The sequence below is a fragment of the Magallana gigas genome, chromosome 5, assembly GCF_963853765.1.
Source record: "Magallana gigas chromosome 5, xbMagGiga1.1, whole genome shotgun sequence".
Classification (NCBI taxonomy): domain Eukaryota; kingdom Metazoa; phylum Mollusca; class Bivalvia; order Ostreida; family Ostreidae; genus Magallana; species Magallana gigas.
In genome coordinates, this window is record NC_088857.1 from 6001973 (window position 1) to 6024935 (window position 22963).

General features: G+C 33.3%; 3 protein-coding genes across 11 annotated transcripts; 2 read left to right on the forward strand and 1 right to left on the reverse strand.

Moving 5' to 3' along the window:
• Window positions 1-36: 36 nt before the first annotated feature.
• Window positions 37-3501, forward strand: LOC105318987 (uncharacterized). Of its 3 annotated transcripts, none has more exons than XM_011416335.4 (7): window positions 51-277; window positions 758-851; window positions 1375-1448; window positions 1752-1892; window positions 2234-2348; window positions 2430-2508; window positions 2883-3501. In XM_011416335.4, exons 2-7 carry the CDS (start codon window positions 765-767, stop codon window positions 3002-3004), a joined length of 618 nt encoding a protein of 205 aa, XP_011414637.3. In that variant the 5' UTR covers window positions 51-277; window positions 758-764; the 3' UTR covers window positions 3005-3501. The 3 variants fall into 3 exon arrangements, with proteins under 3 accessions (XP_065941979.1, XP_011414637.3, XP_011414631.1); XM_011416329.3 differs by having other exon boundaries at window positions 55-277; window positions 754-851; XM_066085907.1 differs by lacking the exon at window positions 2430-2508 and having other exon boundaries at window positions 37-277; window positions 754-851.
• A 1702-nt stretch (window positions 3502-5203) lies between these two features.
• Window positions 5204-10398, forward strand: LOC105318976 (bifunctional arginine demethylase and lysyl-hydroxylase JMJD6-like). Its single transcript, NM_001305303.1, is given in 9 exon segments — window positions 5204-5258; window positions 7344-7555; window positions 7907-8059; window positions 8307-8407; window positions 8541-8636; window positions 9063-9210; window positions 9434-9622; window positions 9801-9970; window positions 10269-10398. Coding segments are annotated over 9 exon segments (1254 nt in total).
• Window positions 10399-14643: 4245 nt separating this feature from the next.
• Window positions 14644-21334, reverse strand: LOC105318939 (putative ankyrin repeat protein RF_1087). 7 transcript variants are annotated; one of them, XM_066084685.1, is made up of 2 exons: window positions 21230-21334; window positions 14644-15652 (listed from the first exon to the last, which is right to left on the reverse strand). In XM_066084685.1, exons 1-2 carry the CDS (start codon window positions 21230-21232, stop codon window positions 15041-15043), a joined length of 615 nt encoding a protein of 204 aa, XP_065940757.1. In that variant the 5' UTR covers window positions 21233-21334; the 3' UTR covers window positions 14644-15040. The 7 variants fall into 7 exon arrangements, with proteins under 7 accessions (XP_065940757.1, XP_011414580.3, XP_065940758.1 ...); XM_011416278.4 differs by lacking the exon at window positions 21230-21334 and adding an exon at window positions 17636-17827; XM_066084686.1 differs by lacking the exon at window positions 21230-21334 and adding an exon at window positions 16915-17086.
• Window positions 21335-22963: the final 1629 nt, after the last annotated feature.

The window sequence follows — 22963 nt, forward strand, 5'->3', positions numbered from 1 at the left end:
TAGGGTGGGGTAAAAGTAGGGATATTGTAAAATTGTATGTTTATTTTAAGTAAATATTAAGTAAACATTCGTTAATGTCACCATAAATAATACTTTTAAAATGCGTACTGAAATTCAGTTTGTTAAATTAATTTATAAAATTATAGATGAGATGACTGTTGTTTTGAGGTTATTTTTGTTTTACGGAAGATATCTTATAAATAGAAATTACATATATTCCTATATAAAATGAAAGCAAAGTTACGAATTGGTCATTTGGACAATTCCTGAAAATTAGGTGAGTAAATATTTCTCTCTCTCTCTCTCTCTCTCTCTCTCTCTCTCTCTCTCTCTCTCTCTCTCTCTCTCTCTCTCTCTCTCTCTCTCTCTCTCCCTCCCTCCCTCTCAGCTGTACTCTATAATTCATTATGGCAATCAACGACAATTTGTCTTATTTCTTTTTATTTAAAGAAGATTTTTTTTTATCAAAAATCTATATGATCTATAAATATGGTTTTGTCTTTGAAGATCATGCGCGGATCCAGAATGTCAGGGGGGGGGGGGGAGGGGGGGGGGGGATATCCATGTTTGTCAAGGAGGGTCCGAGTCATATTTTTATTTTATATTACTTTTTATATTACTTTTATATCATACTTGTCCTATATCACAAGTATGTTATTTCAGACAGTGACAGATCTAGACTTACGATCCTATCACATACATGTATGTTATCTATATTTAAAACAGTGACATACTATATGGTGTAATTTTAAGATAGGAGGACAATGGGGATCACAAAGCAGGAGCTGAGTCTTCCGGGAAACTCCAAGGGAAAGCTGGCCTTTGTCCTGTACGACGTGTTCACAGAAGAAGTGAGTTGCCGTAACAACAACAATTTGATATAGATGTATATTTTAAATATCGTATTGATCAGAGACATATATAACAGGTTAGTACATGTATATACGTCCCTGTTATGATGTAGTTTGAATTGTACATGTAGATATTACAAACGAGATGCAGGTAGAGATGCGCACAATGATATATTTAGATAGATAAAAAATTCATGGTCAGATGTTGTCAGACTCAATGGATTGATGATATATCACGATTCCGATACAGTTTAAGATTCCTTTTTTTTGGGGGGGGGGGGGGGGGGGGGCTTGTACCAAACGTGAAGTATGACAACCCAAGATAAAAAAAAGTTCATTTTGTCAATTTGGGAGGGGATGGGCTAGCTGACGCTTATATGTAATGCATAAAATAAGATATCTCTAAATAAGGGAAGAATTCTATATTAAATAAATCAATATACAGAATAATGAATCTATACTGGCCATTGAATAAAACAAAATGGAGCCTTCCTTATTGCTTGGACATGTCTGAATTTGACAGGAATGTAAGAAGTACATTGAGGACTCAGAGAGGCGGGGCTACGAACTGGCCCTGGTCAATATCGGCGGAGGAAGGTATGTGCATTCCCACTACTGCCTTTCTACACATCTATGCACAGTTAACGTTACAAATATACATGTAAGATCTATTTACCTGTACAATAAATTAGGGTATCAATTTTGGAAATGTACGGTATATATTTTACTTTTGCTTGGTACCTTGTCTATCAATGGGAACTCTACGCGTGGTTCAAACAACTTCGTTTTTGCAGACCATATATAAGTACATGTATAGTTAAATATTTGACTGTATAATTTGGAGTTTATTCCAACTTTACAGACTATGTTCTGAGGAGTTTTCTAATTCTTTAATCACAGACAAATGGAAGCCACGGACGTGCGAAACAACGCCAGAAACATCTGGGATTCCAGAGAGGAGGCCGCTAATATCCTTCAAAGAATCCAAGATTACCTTCCCAAAGAGTGGAAGGGAAGAAAGCTTGTGGAACTTAATGAAAGGTATGGCTGAGAAAATGTCATCTTCGCTAGCCAAGGGTTTTGCGGTCCACTTTGCTCCCCATAAACAGGGGTTTATGGGGAGCAAAGTGGACCGAAAACCCTTGGCTAGCGAAGATGAGAAAATGTATTGAGTGTTTTTAAAATTTACTTCATTAACGTTCTTTCCATCCTTCAAGGAATGACCCAGTATTGCGTCATGAATTAAACAAAACTTTACTTACATTAATTTCAGTTTAATATTTCCTCTGTCCCGAGTAAAAATATGATAGTTAATCTAATAGCTATTATTTCACCAACAAATTATTGAAATTATTGATACTCCTTGCGCTTTGATTGTAAAGGTTGCGGTTTTTGCGATACAACCCAGGTGAATACTTCAAACCTCATTTTGACGGTTCTTACATGAGGACCAATGGGGATGTAAGTTACATCACTGTCCAGATCTACCTAAACGAAGTAAGTCATCTATATTTAGAGTCGTTATCTGATCAATCTCTAGAATGTCTTATTGTTATCTGAATTATTTCTCTCGCCAAGGGATTCAAAGGCGGCAGTACAACGTTTCTGAACAAATTCGACAGCAAGGACGGCGGGTTAGAGGTTGTTCCTAAAACAGGCAAGAAATGAGACATATATATAGCGTGTAATGCAATCAATAATCAATCGAACACGTCCTACTTTTGAAATAGTTTATTTAAGCTAAAACTACAATTTACAATCATTTGAACACGTCTTTTAAAATAATGAAACTTAGTTTAAGTTGAATAGCGAGTTTAAAAACTGTAAAAACCCTCTAGAATCAATCGAATGCAACTTTGTATACAAGTACATGTAGTATCTTTGATTATACGCTAAATAATGAGTTTAAGACCTGCACACTTTGTATCCTTTAGCATGTTTGTTTAGTACATTGGGTAAGAGGAGAAAGACGAGCAATATCCCTGTATATCGCCTGTTGATAAATTTTGGTCGTTTTCTAATCTTTTACAGGATCAGTGCTGATTTTCCAGCACGATATCCTTCACGAGGGATCAATTTTGGAAGAGGGCCGGAAGTACGCCATTAGAACGGATGTTATGTATACAAAAAATGCTAGCACCAACAACTGTTGAATAATGTATTATTATATATGATGTAATTTACACATACTTCGTCATTCTGTGTTGTGCTTGATGTCCCGTTTGCCTGTTCTTACATGTACAATCACACATGTTTCCATATTCTGTGTGTACACATGTATGTCCCGTTTGCCTGTTCTTACATGTACAATTACACGTTTCTTTATTCTGTGTATATGTATGTCCCATTTGCATGTTCTTACATGTACAATAAAACATGTTTCTATAGTCTGTGTACGTGTATGTCTCGTTTGCCTGTTCGTACATGTACAGTTACACGTGTTTCTATATTCTGTGTACATGTATGTCCCGTTTGTCTGTTTGTTAGTGTTTGGTGGCTTGTTTTAGAGCCCTGCATTACTGTGACAGAGCACGTTTTTGGGTTTCTCTTCTTTGTCTGTGATATATACTTTATCTAAATCATGCAATCATATAATTTACTGTTCAGGCTATATGACATGAAATGCAATAAAATCTCGGTTGATATTAAATTTTGTTGAGTCAAATTATGATTCAGTAGAAGGGAGTATACATGTATCTGGTAGTTGCTTTCCTTAACCAGCAGATAAATATCGATATGTCAACCAAAATGTGAATCAGCGTTTGTCAGTAATACATATGTACGTATCATTAGTCAATCACACCAGTATAAGTATGAATTTTTATGACGAGTAGATAAAATTTACCCACATCATGTGAATATGCTTATAAATATAATCGTTATATTATCGTAATTACGATTTTGAAAAGTACTAGAGTTGACAGATATACAGATACTGAGTTTGCAAATTTATCCTGGAAATTGAATGGCAAGAAGATATATATTTAGTGCAGTCTGTTATTATTACAGTCTTTAAAATCATGCCACTGTGAAGATGTTTAGAATCATTGATATATATAGGTATCCAATGAATTCCTAAACAAACGATGATTAATTACTGTTCCGCATTATGTTAAGAATATAGGGGATTAAATCTCCCGAACCTTCCATTGGATTATGTGTACACATTTATACAAATAACTGTTTGTTCAAGTTATGTCTCTCAGAAAATACTTAGAAATACTGTGGCTTTTCCACGGTACAGTATGTTTCTCTGACCGACATCTACTCACAATTATAAGTTCTTTAAAAACATCAGCTACTGAGCACATGCTTACAGAGATGGACTGCACAATCGTTTTCTAATGTAAAACCATTACTTTATAGCCATGATTAAATAAAAGTTTGTCAAAACTTCTTCAGTGTCAATCAGATAAATACATGTACATTGAGACATTTTAAAAACTGAGGAAAAATAACGATTTTTTAAATCGTGTTTCTTCTATGTTTCTCGTGATACGATATAAAGATAAGCAGTAGTATATACGATTTCTATTTTTATTTTTTTTTGGGGGGGGGGGGGGCGTTTAGCAGGTCGTGAACTGAGTACACTGGAGAATTTGATTCAGAGTCACACTCTTTACTGAATATTAAGAATGAGGCATCATATTCCGTTAAAAAAATCCTTCTTTGATATCATAAATTCGACTTTTATTCTTGATTTAAAAAAAGGTTTTCTGATATCAGATAATCATTTTTTGATCAAATGTTTATTGATATCAAAAAATCATTTATATTTTCTGGTATCAGAAATTCGATTTTTTTTTATATTGTATAGCCTTGTAATATACTGTTAACTTAGCGCTTTCAATATATAAGATCGGAACTATTAGGAATACTCCTAAAATTCTCACATTAAATAAATCTTTTTTTTAAAAAACAACAAAATTTAGAATGCATATCGAACTGTGAAATTTGTTCGTCATTTTATTTGAATTTCTGACGTCAAAAAATATAATTCTTGATATCTAAAAATCAGTTTGAATTTATGATATAGAATCAAAGAATCGAATTTCAGATATCAGATATTGTTTTTTATACCAGAAAATTGATTTTGGAAAAAATTAATGCATTTTTCTAAATCAAGAAATCGAATTTCCTGATGTCAAAAAAACATTTTTCCGATATCAGAAAATATAAAACAATCTCTCTCGCGTCTACAATTTTCCGGATGTGATCGAAATTGGTCTAAGTATTATTAGGTTTCCCGCTATTTCCTGTAAAATTTCGAGAAGCGAGCGAAGTGTCCTCTGTCCTGTGTTTACTTTGTTGTTAACTGGTTATGAATATTTGTTAATCTAAATTCCACGTGTATGGACAACAGAACGAGAAAAAGAATCCGAGACGCCAAATCTAAAGCCAGACCGGGTAATTATTAAATCAAATACGATGGAAGCAATGGGGAAAATATGCTATTTTCAAAATTCTGAGAATTGTCACTTATTTTATTTTCATGAATATTATTTTTACTTGCACCTCAATTACTAATTTACTATTTTTCAATATCCTTCCATGTAATGTGATAATGGAGTTTAAAGGAGTTCAAAAATAACCAATGTATTAACAGCTGATTAAGGTGGCTCATTGAAATAGTTTCTCAAATCAGCAGAAATTACTTGGTTTTGTTATACAGCATGATGGATATGAAGTATAGAAGTCAAATAGACATAAAATATGCAAATTTGGATAAAAAATTAAAGATTTTCAAAAATTTTACTCAGTAATCATGAACAAAAGCCGCAGACGGATTCGAACATGATCTGCGGTTTACTAGCCCAATACTTTAACTATACTCTGTTTTTGCTTCCACCACTTTTTGCTTGATATTTCAATAATAGTAAATACCTTTGTGCTCAAACTATGTTCATCCACTAATATAAAAAATGTCCAGATTATCTGTTTTGAAACGCCCCCTCTACCGCTTCAGGTTGCAATACACATCCCGAAATTGAAAGTCTACGGAGATTTTGCATTGCAACAGCCATTAATAAGCCCAGATGATAACGTTAAAAAATTGCGCGATGTATTCCGAGTGAATTCCGAATGGAGAAAAGATGTAATTATTCCCCATTATAAATCTCCGTAAGGAATCTGTTTTCGTTCCTGTGAATTTTTCTGAGTGAAAAGGGGTAATTGTTCAATGAAGATATCTTGGATATTCCCTTTTAACGATTTCAACTGTATTTCTTTCACAGGTATGTGTATTTTTATTAAAAATCATCAAAAAGCGATGGAAGCAATAACTTGGGACATACTTTAGGCCTAAAAAAAAAAAGTTGTGTGTTTAGGGTAACCCGACCTAACCTACAGATATGCCCCTATCCTACTATTTTTAGATGTCTGTTTTTTTCCGATTGTGAATTTTATAATATTTCTATTAAAAAATCCATTTTTAAATATGACACAAACAAACATTCTTATGATTCATGCAGAAAAAAATATGATAAAATAAAAAAAAATCCCTACCTACCTAACCTAATTTTTTTCATCAGTGTTACCCTAAACACACAATTTTTTTTATAGGCCCTATTAAGCAATAACAATATACAACCAAATGGATTGATACAAACAGTTAAACAAAACATTTAAATTGCCATCTTATGACTTAGTCTTTTAAAAAATATAAGTCTAGGTGTAGTTTGGTACTTAAAGGTGGTATGGGGTACCTGTCGATATTAATGTGGATATAAATACATTATATTTGAAATACTTTTACCGTTTTATAATTACAATACTTGACCAAAAACTATGTTCTGAAAATTTTTGGAAAAGTTAACTGGCGTGTGACCAGTTCTCACCGAGTACCATTTCTCTCCAGCACATTGTCACATCATTTTCGTCTATAATTTTATGTGTTGATAAAATGACGTCACAATGTACTGGTGAGAAATGGTACTCGGCGAGAACTGGTCGCATGCCAGTGTAACTTTTAATTATAGAAGTCTCAGAATGTTTCAGACTCATAACTTACAGATTCGTACTAACCGCTTGTGCTTCACTGTTAGGTAACAATTTTGAGAAAGAAAAAAATTATAAAATTATTCTTGATTTTATTGCTTATTTTGATAGGAAGTATTTCACAATATGGAGGTGGCCAATTCAACCTCAAAACGCCTGATGTTTGGTTATCAATAAGTATAACTTTCATAATCGTGATGATGGAAATAATATGCCCCTTAATTAAGTAATAAACAAGGTAAACATCGCCCCCATCTACTGACTGACTGCCTCAAATGGGTCGGTCGTTTCCAAATCCTTAAATGTCTTGGTACACTCACAATTTGACTAAAATAGTGCACTACATTTGCAATTGATACAAATCTTTCCTTCTGTATCTGCTGCTTCAAGAATGTGCCAAATACAAAAGGCGACTTTTGACACAGCAATAATAAAACAACTAACATTAAGTTGAACGTCAGTAAGTAATTGTTATATATGTAAATGATATTTCAGAGCTTGAAAATATCACCAATGGATGGGAACAGTTTCGTTACGCACAAACATTTGACTTGAGCCACTCTTCAGTGCATGATAATGTTGAAAGAATAGATGCCAGGTTCATATCCAAAGAGGAGTTTATTGAGAAGTATGAGCGCCTCTACAAGCCAGTGGTGATAACTAATGCACAGATAGAGTGGGGAGCTGTCAAAAAATGGAGTGAGAGGGTATGATTTTCTGCTTATATATAGACATCAACTTTATTTCTGGTCAAAATAATCACACTTTAGAAGTACTCGTACTAGATTAGAGGGAGTCATGTTTGAAGATAGAAAACCTGTCATTTTGAATTTGTGCTGTTTTGAATAAATAAGACCAACACCAAAAATTTATTTTTGCCAATATTGAAAAAAAAAAATCGCCATCGCCACTGCCGAAGCCCAGGTCGAGCACCGATTTGTAATATTAAATTTTTCTGCTATTTCTCTATATTTATACAATATGTTATTAAAATCTGATGTCGTTGTTTTGATATTTTCATGAAATGTTTAACTTACAAGCATCTGTCCTGCTTGCAGAGGCTAGCCAAGAAGTACCGTAACCAGCGGTTTAAGTGTGGGGAGGATGATGAGGGGTACTCGGTCAAGCTGAAGATGAAGTACTTTGTGGAGTACATGAGTGACAACAAGGATGACAGCCCCCTCTATATCTTTGATAGTAGTTATGGGGAGGTAAACCAAAATCAACAGTGTGAATAAATTGATATGCTAAGAAGCATATTAAAATTATAATGATAAAGATGTTAAAATATTCTAATGGTAAAATGGAAATTACTCAAGGTATTTGATTGATATTATCAGTGGTCTAAAGATATCCAAATAAAAAATAAAATTATTTATCTGAATTACCAAAAATGCTTACACCTATTTTTTCATTTGAAATGTGATAAAATATGATCAAATTTGATTTTCTTTACAGCATCACAAACGTAAGAAGCTACTGGAGGACTACGCTGTGCCTGACTACTTCACTGATGATCTTTTCCAGTTTGCTGGGGAGAGAAGACGTCCTCCATACCGGTAAATCTTTAAATCACAAACAAACAAAAGGTTTATAGAGAGAATCAGACTTGGTCCTCTTGATAACCCTATCAGGCTTGGGTGTGTGTATAATCATTCTGTAGATTAGCCTACCATCTGCTCTGTGTTACAGCTGGTTTGTGATGGGACCTGCACGTTCTGGGACTGGCATACACATCGACCCTCTAGGAACCAGTGCTTGGAATGCCCTTGTTTCAGGACACAAGAGGTTTGTTAATGAGACTTCTCTTTAAAACCATTTTAACAAGACCTTGGACTTTCTGTAGTATGTAACTATCCTTTTCTTGCATCAAAACAAGTTAAAAATTATGCTGGTTTGAAGTGAAATATACACAGATTGCTGAGTCTTAGCTCAAAAGCCAGACAAATCTTGTTGATTTCAATGAGCTATGGCTGAGTGGCCAGCAATGAAATAGACAGATCTATGTCACATTGCTGTTTAACACAACTACTCAAAGTCCAAGCTCCTCTTAATATGGTTCTATGTATAATGTACCTGTATGTGGAGTATTTGGTAGTGAACAATGATTCGGAGACAATGATCATGTATAAATATAGCCTTAAAAACAGTTTAGTGAATTGGTCTATAGAGCTCAATACTTACCAGGTAACCAGAGTTTAAATTGTTTTACAGATGGTGCTTACTGCCAACAAATACCCCCAAAGAACTGGTGAAACCCCGGCCTGGGGAGGGAGGGAAGCAGAGAGATGAGGCTGTGTCCTGGTTCAAGTATGTGTACCCACGAGTCAAGGATCCATCCTGGCCAAAGGAGTATGCCCCAGTAAGACATGTATTAGAATTAAGATATAAAAATTATGTCTAAAAATATATCGTCATAGAGAGAAAGGAAAACAATTTAAGAAACAAAAGAGCTTCATGGAATATGCTAACCTTTTTTGTCACAGAAAATGTCCTCAGGAAATGTTCAAATGAACATTGAATTAAGACATTAAAATTGGACATGATTAAATGCCCTGATCAGGATTTTTTTCTATGAATGACAGTTGGAGATTCTTCAGGGACCAGGAGAGACTGTGTTTGTGCCCGGGGGATGGTGGCATGTGGTTCTGAATTTGGACAGTACAATAGCTGTCACCCAGAACTTTTGTAGTGTTGTGAATTTTCCAATTGTTTGGCACAAAACAGTGAGAGGAAGACCTAAGCTGTCCAAAAAGTGGTACAAGGTTCTCAAGGTGAGAGTTATGTCTAAATTTTTGCTTTTTAAAGAGAATGAGGTAAAATTATACACAACTAACATCATACAAATGTACAAGAAAATTCAAGAAATGTTAAACACTGTATATCGAATTTTCATTTTAATTTGCTGTAACTTTCTTTTTTTATTTCAAAGTGTGAATATTTATTTTATAGAAGGAGCGTTCTGATGTGGCAGCCATAGCGGATAAAGTAGATCTGAACAAACCGACCGGCTTCAACTCGGACAGTTCAAGTTCTGGGTCATCTAGCTCGAGTTCCAGTGAGTGCAGCACCTGTGAGAGCTCAGACTCAGAGGACGATTCTCAGAAGTCCAAAAGTAAAAGGTGGTACTTAAATCTCTGTTATTTCAAATGTACATCAGTTATTGATTACTTCTTAGAGACATAAACTAGTATATGTCAAATGAAAAAAAAGAAAAAATGCAAAACATTGCAAAACATTTACGGGTATTTCAAAACAAATAGTGAACAGGTGTAATTTAATAAACATAAATCCTTTTATTTTACAGTCATTACCTTACAGCAACATTATTTAAAATAGTTATACTATGCTGAAAAAAATCTAATAAGCATGCATATTTGTCCCAAGTATTTAATTATACCAGTATGTTTGTAATTTCAGAAGGAAAACCAGCAAGCAGAGATCGATGACTCCCAATGGTGGGCGTCGCCGTCGTCATTCGTCTTCTTCCTCGAGTGACGAAAAACACAGTCACCGCAGCATTTCCAGTACTCCAAAGAACTGTAGATGACACCCAGGGAACTAGCATCCTTACTTAGAACCACAATTACAGGAACTCTAGCATCAAATGGCAAAACCAACACACTGACATTTTAGATAGATTTCTAAAAGAAGTACTTTATGTCCAATCAAAAATGATAATCTTAAAAAACAAAATTGTGTATCGCAATACTTTTGCTCTTCCATTAATGTCCTTTTTCTTGTGGATTGAATGTTTTAAAGGAGGGTTGGAGGTCAGCTTTCAGTCCACACAATCATCCTTAAGCTTACTTAAAATTACTGCATTGTTTTCAACTGTTACCATAACGTAGTAAAAATCATTTGCATTTTGTTGAATTGTTAATTTTGTTCAACACCATATATACCAGTTGTTAATAAAAATCATGAAACTCATTATTTGCTTGTAGAAATTTATTATAGAATGGATGAACCGCCCAGCCATGTTAACATAAACAAAACTTTTACTTAGCATTAACTGGCTTCAAGCTAAATTATTTCTTGTCTGCTGTCAGCTGTTAAACCAAAGCCACAAGTAGTGTTCATTCTTGTTAACCTCTATCAGATTTATGACTTCTCTCACACTAAAGCTTCTGTTCATTATAATATTTGAAATACAATGTATATATGTAATATGTGGTTTCTCTATTTATATAGAAATGTGTATTATATGATTTTTGATTTTTATCACAACAGAAGGGCTTTTTGTGTTTGGAATTTTTTATTAATGAAATTATAATGAATTACTATGATTCCATTTGTAGAGTTGTCAGGAATATCTTAGTTTGTATCAGTTATTATAGTAGGAATCATGCAATGGTTTTCTGATTCAGTTTATTGAATTTTTTTCTTTTAAAAAAATGTTGCAAATATGTTCAGGAAGAGTGCCGGATTAGATTTAGTGGGAAAAGGACATGTCAACAAAAACCCATTACTGAAGGAAGAATTTGCTTAAATATCATTTTATACATTTAATACTTTATATAAAAAATGCATTATTTGAATCAATACATCAGAGTTTTGTATTTTGCAGTGAATGAAACCTACAATGACATCAATGTTTGTTTGTAAAGAAGTTGGTCATGTTTATAACTTATTTTTCCATGATTAAAGGATTGTTGGCATTGATGAGTTTATGGTGTTGTTTTAGCTCACTTGAGGCAGGTCCTGTTGAAGAGAGACTATGAATATTTTTTAGATATATCTTAGACTGAAAGTGTCTTAAAATATTTCATATAGAAGTTTTTTTAATAAAATAATTATTATAAAATATGTACAATAGAGAGTTTAGGGTGGAAGTTAGGTTATACAAAGCAGTTTCAAGTTTTATAGAAAAATATGCAGATAATATATGCAAATAAACAAAACAAAGAGAAAGATGGCTGCTTGAATCAACGTTGACATTTGTTGTTCAATTGCAAGTGAGCAACATGACCCTTTGGCCTCATTTTATTATTTTCTTGTAGTGGAGTATCATGCACTGATTGAATTAAGGGGGAGAGGGTGTCCTCCAACACCCCCTCTGGGAAACTCAAATTTACTAATATAAGACTATAAAGTTACCAAAAATGGGTTTAGGATCACTCACCCTATGTCATATCTATCACTCAGACCCCCCCCCCCCCCTAGAAACATTTTCTGGATCTGTGTATAGGTATTGTCTCATCAATGAAAATGTAGACACACTGTTTTGAAAAAAAAACAGAGCTAATGGTTAGTAGGGCCCGGGAAATTGAGATCGCAGTTGACAATATGACATACTAGTAGTGCAAAGATTTTGCTAAAGAGGAAAAATTGGTTGTTTACTTAAGAACAACATTTGTTCAAGATATTAAAATTTCAACATGCTGCCCTTATTTCATGCATGTACAGTATTATATTTAGTTTTACGTGTACCTATTATTTTTTTGTAGAAGAACACATTTCTAAAAAATACGCAAAATATTATAAAAATAGTCATCTTCATTGTGAAGTGTTAGTAAAATGTACAGCATTCGGCAAACCACACACAGGCACTTGTTTCTGAGAAAAAAAATTTACCCTATAGTATAATAATAACACTAATAATTGTTATTATTATACTATAGGGCATCCTCACAATGTCAGGGGTCCTGAGTCCACTCGTGTCCGTCCCACGGACACGAGTGGACTCAGGACCCCTGACATTGTGAGGATGACTATAGGGTAAAAAAAATTTTCTCAGAAACAAGTGCCTGTGAAACCACAACATAATTTGCAGCATGATGCAAAATGAAATCCTAATATTTAATTTTAAAAAGCTTAAATGTTTGGGGATTTCAGAGTCATTGGTCATCGTCGGAAATCCATGGTCGGTCTCGCGTAGAGCTTTGACTGTACTTCTGACGATGAGAGGAAAGTGTATGTCCAGTCGAGCTGATCGGTGATCTGTTTCCCCAATGATACATTATTCACTGAGGAGATACGTACAGCTCTTATCAATCCCTAGCATTTGCGTCCTCACATAAACGTGTCAACATGCACGTGACGTCGTATATTTTTCTCTTAATGACGAATTTACCATCATGCCTTATTAGGTATGATATTTTTTAATCATGAGGTTAATACATGAATGTATCATTGGATACATGGTACAAAATAAAAAAAAATTATGCTCACTTGGAAAATCAATTTTTGAAAGAGGTAAAAGAACCAAGTATAGATATGTCTGTCATTGTATTAATGTACGTGCATACTTTTTCAAATTTATATGTAAAATATATCACAGTTTGAAAAAAAAAACCATTCAAATTTATATACGTTGAAATGCCTTGGAGACCATGATTGGTCAGTAATTGTAGTTATAACACTTTGGTCAGTAATTGTAGTTATAACACTTTGGCCAGTAATTGTAGTTATAACACTTTGGTCAGTAATTGTAGTTATAACACTTTGAACAGTATATCGAGGGAGAATTTAGAACTACACGTGCATAACGTATGGCAGAATTGACCTGCACAGCGTGCTTCCTTTGCGTAAATAGTGCCAAGGATCTCAAATATATTTATTAAAAGAGCATTCAGCTGTGAATGGCTTATTCACAATTTGCTGTATAGATTTAACAAACCTTTGGCGAGGTCATCCAGTAATCTGACTCTGTGGGACTTTACTCGGAACAACTTGTTATTCAGAGCTCCAAGACGTTGGCTTTTAACATGAAATAGATCTATAAGTATATTTGCTTCGTCAGGAGGTTCTTTTTAAATACACATTCAAATATGTGTATTCGAGCCTGGCGAGAGAATGGATTTAATGTTTAGCATATTAGAGATACTCTATATCACAAAGCCATTAATTTCAATGTAATGAAATAAATCTAAAAAACGGACTTGGCCCATGTGTTCTACGTTGACAACAGGCACTTGTTTCCTTAATTTTAAAATTTGACTAATTAATAAAATTTGACTAATTAATAACCTTTATCTCAGCAATATAACTTGATTTAGAACCATTTTAACAAGACCTTGAACTTTCAGTAGGACGTAGCTTATTTCTTGCGTCAAAACAAGTTGAAAATGACGCGGTTTCAAGCGAAATATGCACCGATTGTGTAGTCTTAGCTCAAAAGCTAGACAAATCTTGTTGATTTCAGAGAGCCTAGGCTGAGTGGCTGACAATGAAATAGACAGACCTGCGTCACATTGCTGTTTAACACAACTACCTAAAGTCCAAGCTCTTGTTAAAATGGTTCTAAGGACTGTTAACTAAATAAATTACAACTATCTAGTAACTACACATAGTATGATCATATAACGCGAGAAGAAGTACAGCGGACACGTGTTACCGCCTATATCCACAACATCATGGCTTCAAAGTTTCATTAATTTTTCAATGGAGGATCAATTGAAAAGAAAACATGAGATTATTTGAACAAAATACTTTGTGCTGAAATTTAGCTATTTAAACTTAAAACACTTTCATGTGATAAATCCACAGGGGCCAAGCCCGTTTTAAAATTAATTTCAATGTAACCATAATTGAAATTAATGTTATAACGGGCTTGGCCCCTGTGGATAAATCGTCGAATAAAAAAAATTCATATGGGTTCATTATAACTTTTTGTTTACTAATGGATAACATCTGTTGTATAACACACCAAGATGTGCATACAAATTTTAAAATGCTGCGTGGCAAATTTAATCGTGGTAGAAGCCAGTTAACAAAAATAATAAACATCTCACAGCAGAGTGAATTAATATAGTAAAACCTTAATCGGAAATGAGTGTAACAAAATCAAAGATTTCATGGGATTTCTTTGGTTTATTTGTTGCGAAAAATCGCCGTATAAATACAAATTATCTACATGTAATAAATATAATGATATTTGTCAAACAAGTCATCATTCTTTAAAGCGGGTTTGTTCATTTGCAATCTCATACTGATATTAACAAGTGTTTCAATCATATTGGATTGTCTTAAAATATGCTTTGCAATGAGGGTATAAAACACACATAAAAAGATCTTTCAGCGATAAAAAATACCGGTTACCGGTTACAAAAGGCACTTTGGCTAAAGAGCAAAAAATACTAGTGTATGCATGTATCACCAGAATGCATGTTCTTTGTCTGGAAGTCTCGTATTTTGAACACGTGTGAGAATTTTGATTAATGGACGGAATTCCTAAACGTTCATATTTATCACCTCCTAGACCCGGAACAACCCGGAAATGGCAACAACCGGAAGTTAAGAAGCGACCTTTCTTGGCTTTCTTTAAAAGTACCGTTATCACAGCTCGACATGTCGGCCCCTAGTTTTCTGAGGGTCTTCACTGCTAAGGAGTTATTGGCACGATGGGCATAAAACACGGGGGTCCTCTCCTCTTTGTCCCGGAGGTCTAAATCCGCCCTGGAGCTGGTCAAAATCTCGATTACACTGACGTCCCCTCTGTGGGCCGCCATGTGTAAAGCGCTACACCCCCCGGGCACTCCCTCGGGCTCGCCCATCCTGAGATTAACGTCCACACTCGATCTGATGGCATACTTCAACAACTTTCTACATCCACGTAAAGCGCAGGCATGGAACAAAGTCCACCCGTCTATCTCTGCACTGAACACACTCCTTACGAGGTCTTTGTTGGATTTCACCAGTGTTTTCACTTCTTTCACTAAAGCGTCCTCGTCCTTCTTCAACAACGCTAAGTAAGCAACGGCTTTTTCTTGAATGTCATTCTCTGTCATTTGGGCTCCAGCTCGCTCTATGAACAGACTCTTGTGAAAATATCCTATCACTGCCTTAGCTCTTAATCCAACCTGTAAAGAACAAAAAACCCAAGAGTTTGAATTGACGTGATCTGAAAGAACGGGAATGGATAGCTATATAATGTGATGAACGTGTAAGGGACCACATACTCGTTCCAACAAGAGGCTGCACTGTGACAGAGTCAAAATGACTTCCATTTAATTTTCGTGATTCCCCTTTACTTACCTAATAAAAGCATGTAACTAGTTTGAAACCCCAACCACAAAATATATCATGTAATCAGGGTAATCTTCGATTGCGTTATTTAATCCAATCTTTCTATAATCGAACAAGTTCACAATCCAGGACAGCGGGGGACTTTTGAAATCATTTGAAATTAATCCTCCAAACTAATTTACAGTGTTGCATTGGAGATTGCATAGGGGATTGTTCGTGTTGACAAAATATTGACAATGCTTTTGAATTTCGCGTTAAAAAAATATTGGAAGTGGTTTTATTCGACATTGAGAGAAAAGCAATAAATTTAAAAGTCTTAAAATGTTTAAACGGGGGTCCATCAAATCTTAGCAATGGTTCAAGCAAAGTGTTATTCAAACTTCGCAAATAAAAATATATTCCAGATATCGTGAATGAAATATTTGCGACGTTGAAATTACCTTATTGTCAAGGTTGTTGAATCAATCAGTTCGAGTAATCACAGATATACGATCCAAAACATCAAAGAATCCAATGTCTATACATTATCTGAAAGCTTCAGTAAACCTTACCTCCATTCTATCGAAGGGGCTCCTTGGAATGTCTTGAAATTAACAAATAACTTAATTGACTGTGTCGTAACGCTGCATTTCAAATATATTTCCCATTGCTCAAGACAGAACCGTTAAATATCTAGTACACTTTTTTTGGTCGTTTCAAAATCTCTATAATCGATACAGTTGCCTGCATTAATTTAAATGCCCGTACAAAAAAGTCCACGCATGTTTTCTGGGGGTCGCCGAGACGACACACACGCGTCAGTAGGGAGCATCTACATGTAGGTATATCCTATAGGACCATTGTTTATGAAGAATATAATATACATTACCTATTTTATAAGGTGCCTGTTACGTCATAATAATTAAAGACCCGACCCGTTTAAACGTTTGAAATTTTAAATTTTTATATATTTTGCAGATTAATATTGAACAAACAAGGCATTGAATCAGATTATTGAAAAATATTCAAACTCTGTACTGGGGTGTATAATCTGGTTATATAATACCCAATCAAATCAATAAATAAAGAGAAAACTAGCTTTATAAGCTACATGTACCATGTATTGATCGACAGGGGCTTTCTCTTCATAAAAAAAGCCAGGGTATGTGAATTATTTGCTTTATTTCACGCCGGTAGCTCCGTGGTTGGACGGTAGCATTGAACACTGTCCGAAACATCTGCTTTTAGCTGAGCTATACATGCATGATTTATGCATGCGCGGTCCTGATGGGTGGGGGTGGGAGGTCCCGAACCGCCTTCTTAAAGAAAGGAAAATAAAATTATCTCCGTGGGGATTTTCTGGGCCTGCATAGTAGCTACATGTCTGTAGCTCCCAGTCTGAAGAAATTCGGATGGACGCCCTTTTTTCAGATCGGGAGCTTAAGTACTGCAACTATTTTCATAGGTGCGTGTACAGGCTAAAAAGAGCTATTTAAAAAAAAAAAATAAGGAACTTTAATTGTAACTAATTTTTGTTGTTTTCTTTTTTAAATTTATCACAGTATTTTTTGTTTTGTTATTTGCTTGCTATAATGATCATTTATAATTGTATAACAGCATTTGTAACCACATTCCACATACCGTTCACTCTATTTATGCATGATATCACAAAGACTAGCTAAACTGCATATGTGAGAAACGAAACGAATGGAATAGAATTTTATTTTAAGTTGCTCTGTATAGTGTTGTTATCCTTAGCTGACACGCGATGGTAGCAAATCAACATTTCAAAAATGCAACTTGTTAAACAAGGAAGAAGTCGATATCTTAACTCTTACCTTTATAACATAATCCATAGAAAATGTTTAGAGCTCTTTAGTAATGTTCGTTTTCTCAGGAAATTGTTAAGATTTATAACGAAAACCTTCAAATTCTAAGCTTTGTGACGTCACATATCCTCACGCGACCGATCAGGCCATACAGAATCACAACAAACCACGCGTAGCACCATGATCCGTAACCCAACATGCGAGTGTATACATGACCTACTTTCCGAATATGTGACCTAAAAATGAGCATGTCGATACCTGTGCGTTACTACCGTAACTTAAAGGGCATATGCCATGTTAACAAACGTTATATTTAGATTAAACTGATTAATTAAAAGATCAATTTTTACGTACGTTTTTAATTATTTTAAAAAATTTCTTTTGTTGTAATATATAAGAATTTATTCCGTTAATGTATATGTACATGTATATTTCTTGACATCGCCAAACTAAGGTTGTCTATGCGATTTTCTTCCCTAGTCTGCTTTTTCTCTTTTTAATAGTTATACCGTAAAGAATATGTGTGAAATAAGAAAATTAACATGTTGTATATTTAGGTCTTTTTAATCCTTTTATTAAAATTTGCTTATATACATGTGTATATAGTAGCTTTTCAACATAATTGTAATATAATTAAGACAAGCATGCAAATAAATTTTAATTCTTTCTTGTTTTAAAATTCAAAGATTTGGTTTTTTTGTTTGTTTTTTTTTTTTTTTTTTACAAATGATTAAAATTGTAATTAAACATCTATAATTTTTCCTTTATTGTTAAATAATACAAATTCTCAATAGTTAAAAACAATAAAACATTAAATGTTTTATTCTATGAGGCGGCAATGTTCTAGCTTATGATACTAGCTGTTTCGTTTATTTAATTATACAAATATTTTATTATGAAGAAATAAATAAGTTCATAAAAGGATTGGACATCAGGCTGTGCCTATATTAGTCCTCTCCCCAAGGATCAAAGTTACAACTGATATTTCAATTACATTTGAATTATATGAGTATAATAGATATAGAATATAATAAATTCATAGCATAATATGAAACATGTTATTGTAGCATTAAAGAAGTTCGAATTAACATTTATCAGCTGTTCAAAACATTCTTGAATCAAGTGTAGATTTCAGTAATACCAAGTTGAAGTTATCAACCAGTTTATAATCTTTTAAAATAAGAATTAAATAGATGCATTATTATTTATGCATTTTTCAGTTTTGAAAATCCCTCTTTGTGTAGAAAGAAGGTTTTGCAAAAAAGCGGGATTTGAATGGACCTTTAAATATTCGTATCGTTTTAAGAGTCATATCTAAACATAGACATTTTACGAAGACGACGATATTTACAAAGCGGGTATGTTCCGTATGTGGGCAAAATCCACAAACATTTTACGAGCATTTCTATCGAACACGGCGACCACTATTTGATTTTCATTTAAAAAAAAAACACACTTAGACTTACATTTATGTTAAAATATATCAGTTTGATTTCTACTGTCCAGCCACAGGCACCGCCTGACGTTATGTATTTTTCTCATTATAAAAAAATATATCCTTTACCTATTAGTGTACTTTTTAGGTAGAGGGTATAAATGATTTTTTTATTCATGTATGTGAAAAATATATAACGTCAGGTGCCCGTGTATCAAACGTGTTTATAATATCACTCTTTGGAGCTACATGAATAAATCTGATTCTGGCACTTCAAAACCGCCAGAGTTGTAATTATAATCATCCCATCAATCAATCATACTTTATTTCCTCTGTTAAGAGATATGACAACATACAACTAGCATATGATTATATACAATTTATATATGCGCGCGCGCACACACACACACACACACATTACATGTACACATAGATGAAAATGAAAACAAGAGAAAAAGTTATTTACAGTGTCCCATAGGGGTAATAGCCTTGAAGTGGATCAGGTAGTAGCGGAAGTGGCAACTGTTATGGATCGGAAGTATGCTGCCGCTGTCGCCCGAACAAAATTGAAGTTCAGCATGTGGAATGATGAGGAACAATGAGGATTCCCCTCTTATAAAGCATAGAATCTGCCACATTTAATTTTTCTGTGTAAATTCAAATTTATTTTATGGTCTTATAAAAGTTAGTAAAAATTTCAGATAAAATTCTACACTGCTTTATGTACAATGCGTTGCATACCAAAAAAAATTGAAAGATTTATATCGAATTCTCTAACTAAAATTTTTCCATTTTATCTGCAACTCCTTTAGGAAAAATAGCATAGGAACTGCAACACCTTCTTTTAAATCTTAATTAAACAAAATTGACATTAAATCTGTTACCTGTTCACAAAGCTTTCCAACTCTATTACTTAGAAGCCATCAGATCATTGACGCTAAAGTATTACAATAGACACGAGATTGTAAATTAAAAGTGTTAACTCAAATCCACGAAAAGCTACATTAGAAGGTTTTTCACCTATAACTCTTGGCAATATACATGTATGGATTAATCTACGCCACTGCTGATATATACAATATATTTGTTCACATTTACTTTAGATTTTTTTTCTGAGTTGTCAAATTGTTCAAATACAAAGTGCAATATGAAAGACATGAAAGCATGTTCGGATACCGGTATTTTGCACCCCATAGCTATACTGGTCGTTCACTAGGAAGTTTATTTTTTTTCTTTGTTTCCTAACAATACTGTTGGGATGTTTTTGTTTTGGGATTTAGGGGCTTTTTTGGAGGGGGGGGGTGTCTGCGGTGTTAATTTAGTTTTTCTATTTTGTTTTTTTTTTTGTTTTTTTTTTGTTTTGTTTTTTTTTTATCCTTCGAATTTTATCTCATCTGAAGACAGATGCATCTCCAATTTTATAATAATTGCGCATCATTTCCGACGATGATAAGTGACATAACAGTACTAAACAGAATGCAAGGTTAACATGTTTATATTTTGATCACAAAAACCAGATTTCTTAGTAGCTAGTAATTAATTAATCTATCATTCAATTTCAAATTAATCAAACTGTACAGCTCATCGGAATATAAATAACATTATATACAATGTATTTACATACTGTGAATTACAATCGGTGAATGAACAGAAAACAGAAGGAATATAATTATTTTATAACTATTATATTATATTTTACAAAATATTATACGAGTGCATTTTGACATTATGATATTACAGTGATAAACTTCTTAACCTTACAGCTTGTATTAGGAATTTACCATAGTTATTCAGTTCTTTTACAAGTATTGTCTACACTAAGTAAAAACTAGTTTATACACGTTATGTTTTACATAGTAATATTGCTTAATATATTTCTTTCTTAATTCCTCATAAATTGGCCGTCTCAAAATAAAATAGCCCCCCCCCCCCATTTATCATTTTGATTACACATGCATTGTATTACAAAACATCCGCCTTCTCATTACTAGTACATTATTGTGCCTGCCTTTTTCAATGTTAATATTCTAAATTTTTGTGATACATTTTTTGCCATTATAATTGATTAAGATGCCAAAATACGGATAACGCAGACATATGTCATTAATTGATTCTATCATCGAACTTCAACTGAGATCAATTTCAATGGTTTACTTAGTCTCACTTACCATTAATTTTGCTATATATAACAGTCCTATATATTTAATGTAGTTGATTAACGAGGATGCATAGATTTATTTGACAACCGTTTACATAGACTGTTCCATCCTATATAGCTAACTATTTCGAAATTACACACTGTTTACAAAAGTCGGGAAAAACCAAATCCACGCATGCGTGTCACTGAATTGAATTGAAATCTTGACCTATCCCGCCGGGAATCCCAATTTCCTGTTAAAGGTCACGTTGTCATGGCTATATCGGGCATGCTTAACCTGTGAAGTCACTGAAATTAATGTTGGTTAGAAATATACTTTAAAACATCTACGAGAGAATCATTTTTCAAACATACGTACCTGTTACCTTTTTTATCATGATCCATCATCACATATTTTTATTAAAACAACATAAACAGGAAATTCTTTTATCCGCAAAACTAATTTTTTTTCCTAAAAAGAATGAAAGCAATAAATGAATGTATAAAGATTAAGAACAACGCGTACTTTTTTTTTACTAGTGCGGAAATCTCGTCAAGAAACTAGAATGCAATAAAATCCAATATATACCGTTCATTACTTTTAAAGGGCTTTGGCTTTCTTTTCTTTTTTTCCATTTATCTAATCATGAAATACCTATTGGCTTTCAATCCAATAACTTTTATAACACTAAAAACAATTATTTTCCTCTCTGTTCTTTATCCTACATGAATTCCAACTCCTTAAAGTCTTCAGTTAATCTATTGACAAATACCAATTCTTTAATTAAAAAAACCCCAAACTTTTAATTTTCATTATATACAAAGCTTTATGAGATCTGTTCTCAATAAGCAAAATGAGCTAGCACTGCTCATTCAGACTTTGTACATATGTATACATGTTATATATTTATAATGTACCTCTTGTACCATTTACGTGGTTTTAAAAGAATAAATGAATTGAACTGAATATTACTAGTATGAATTTATAACATTATATACCTATTATACTAATATACTTATATAATTCAAATGTAATTGAAATATCATTTGTAACTTTGATCATTGGGGAGAGGACTAACACACATCACAGGAACACAGACTGATGTCCAATCTTATTATGTACTTATTTGCACAATAAAAATATTTGTTAAATTACATCAATTATTTAAAAGCAATATGACAAGGTTTTCTCTGGTTTACTGGTGGGTTTTTTTCTTATTTGTTTTATATGTAGTTTATATATTATATTGGTTTTCTGGTGTGTTTTTTGATACATTTTTTTGGGGGGGTGGGGGGTTGTTGTTGTTTTTTTTTTATTTATATATTATACTTTATTTAATATTTGTTCCTATGCATTAAGAGATGTAGAAAAAGTGAAATTTTCAAAAATCAGTTTGTGTCATTTTTTTTTTACTAATTTATTTATTGTCAAATCATTATTCTTTCACATTGCCAAATTATGCAGGATATAAAAATTGAATCCCCGATTTTATCTTTCTCAATATTTTTAACTTACAGTCAGTAAACTTATAGATATTACAGTGTAAATGTATAGATTTTAAGAAGACTGTATTTTTAAAAAAGCTATATTACATCCACTTACAAAATGAAATCACCAAAAGTAAAATCAAATATACTGAAGAATATACTATATATATATCCTATTCATATACGGCTCTTCTTCAGTTCCAGATCACGGGCACTTGTTCTGCGATAAAATTTATCCCATTAATTGTTGTTAAAACATTGCATTAATTTGTTTAAA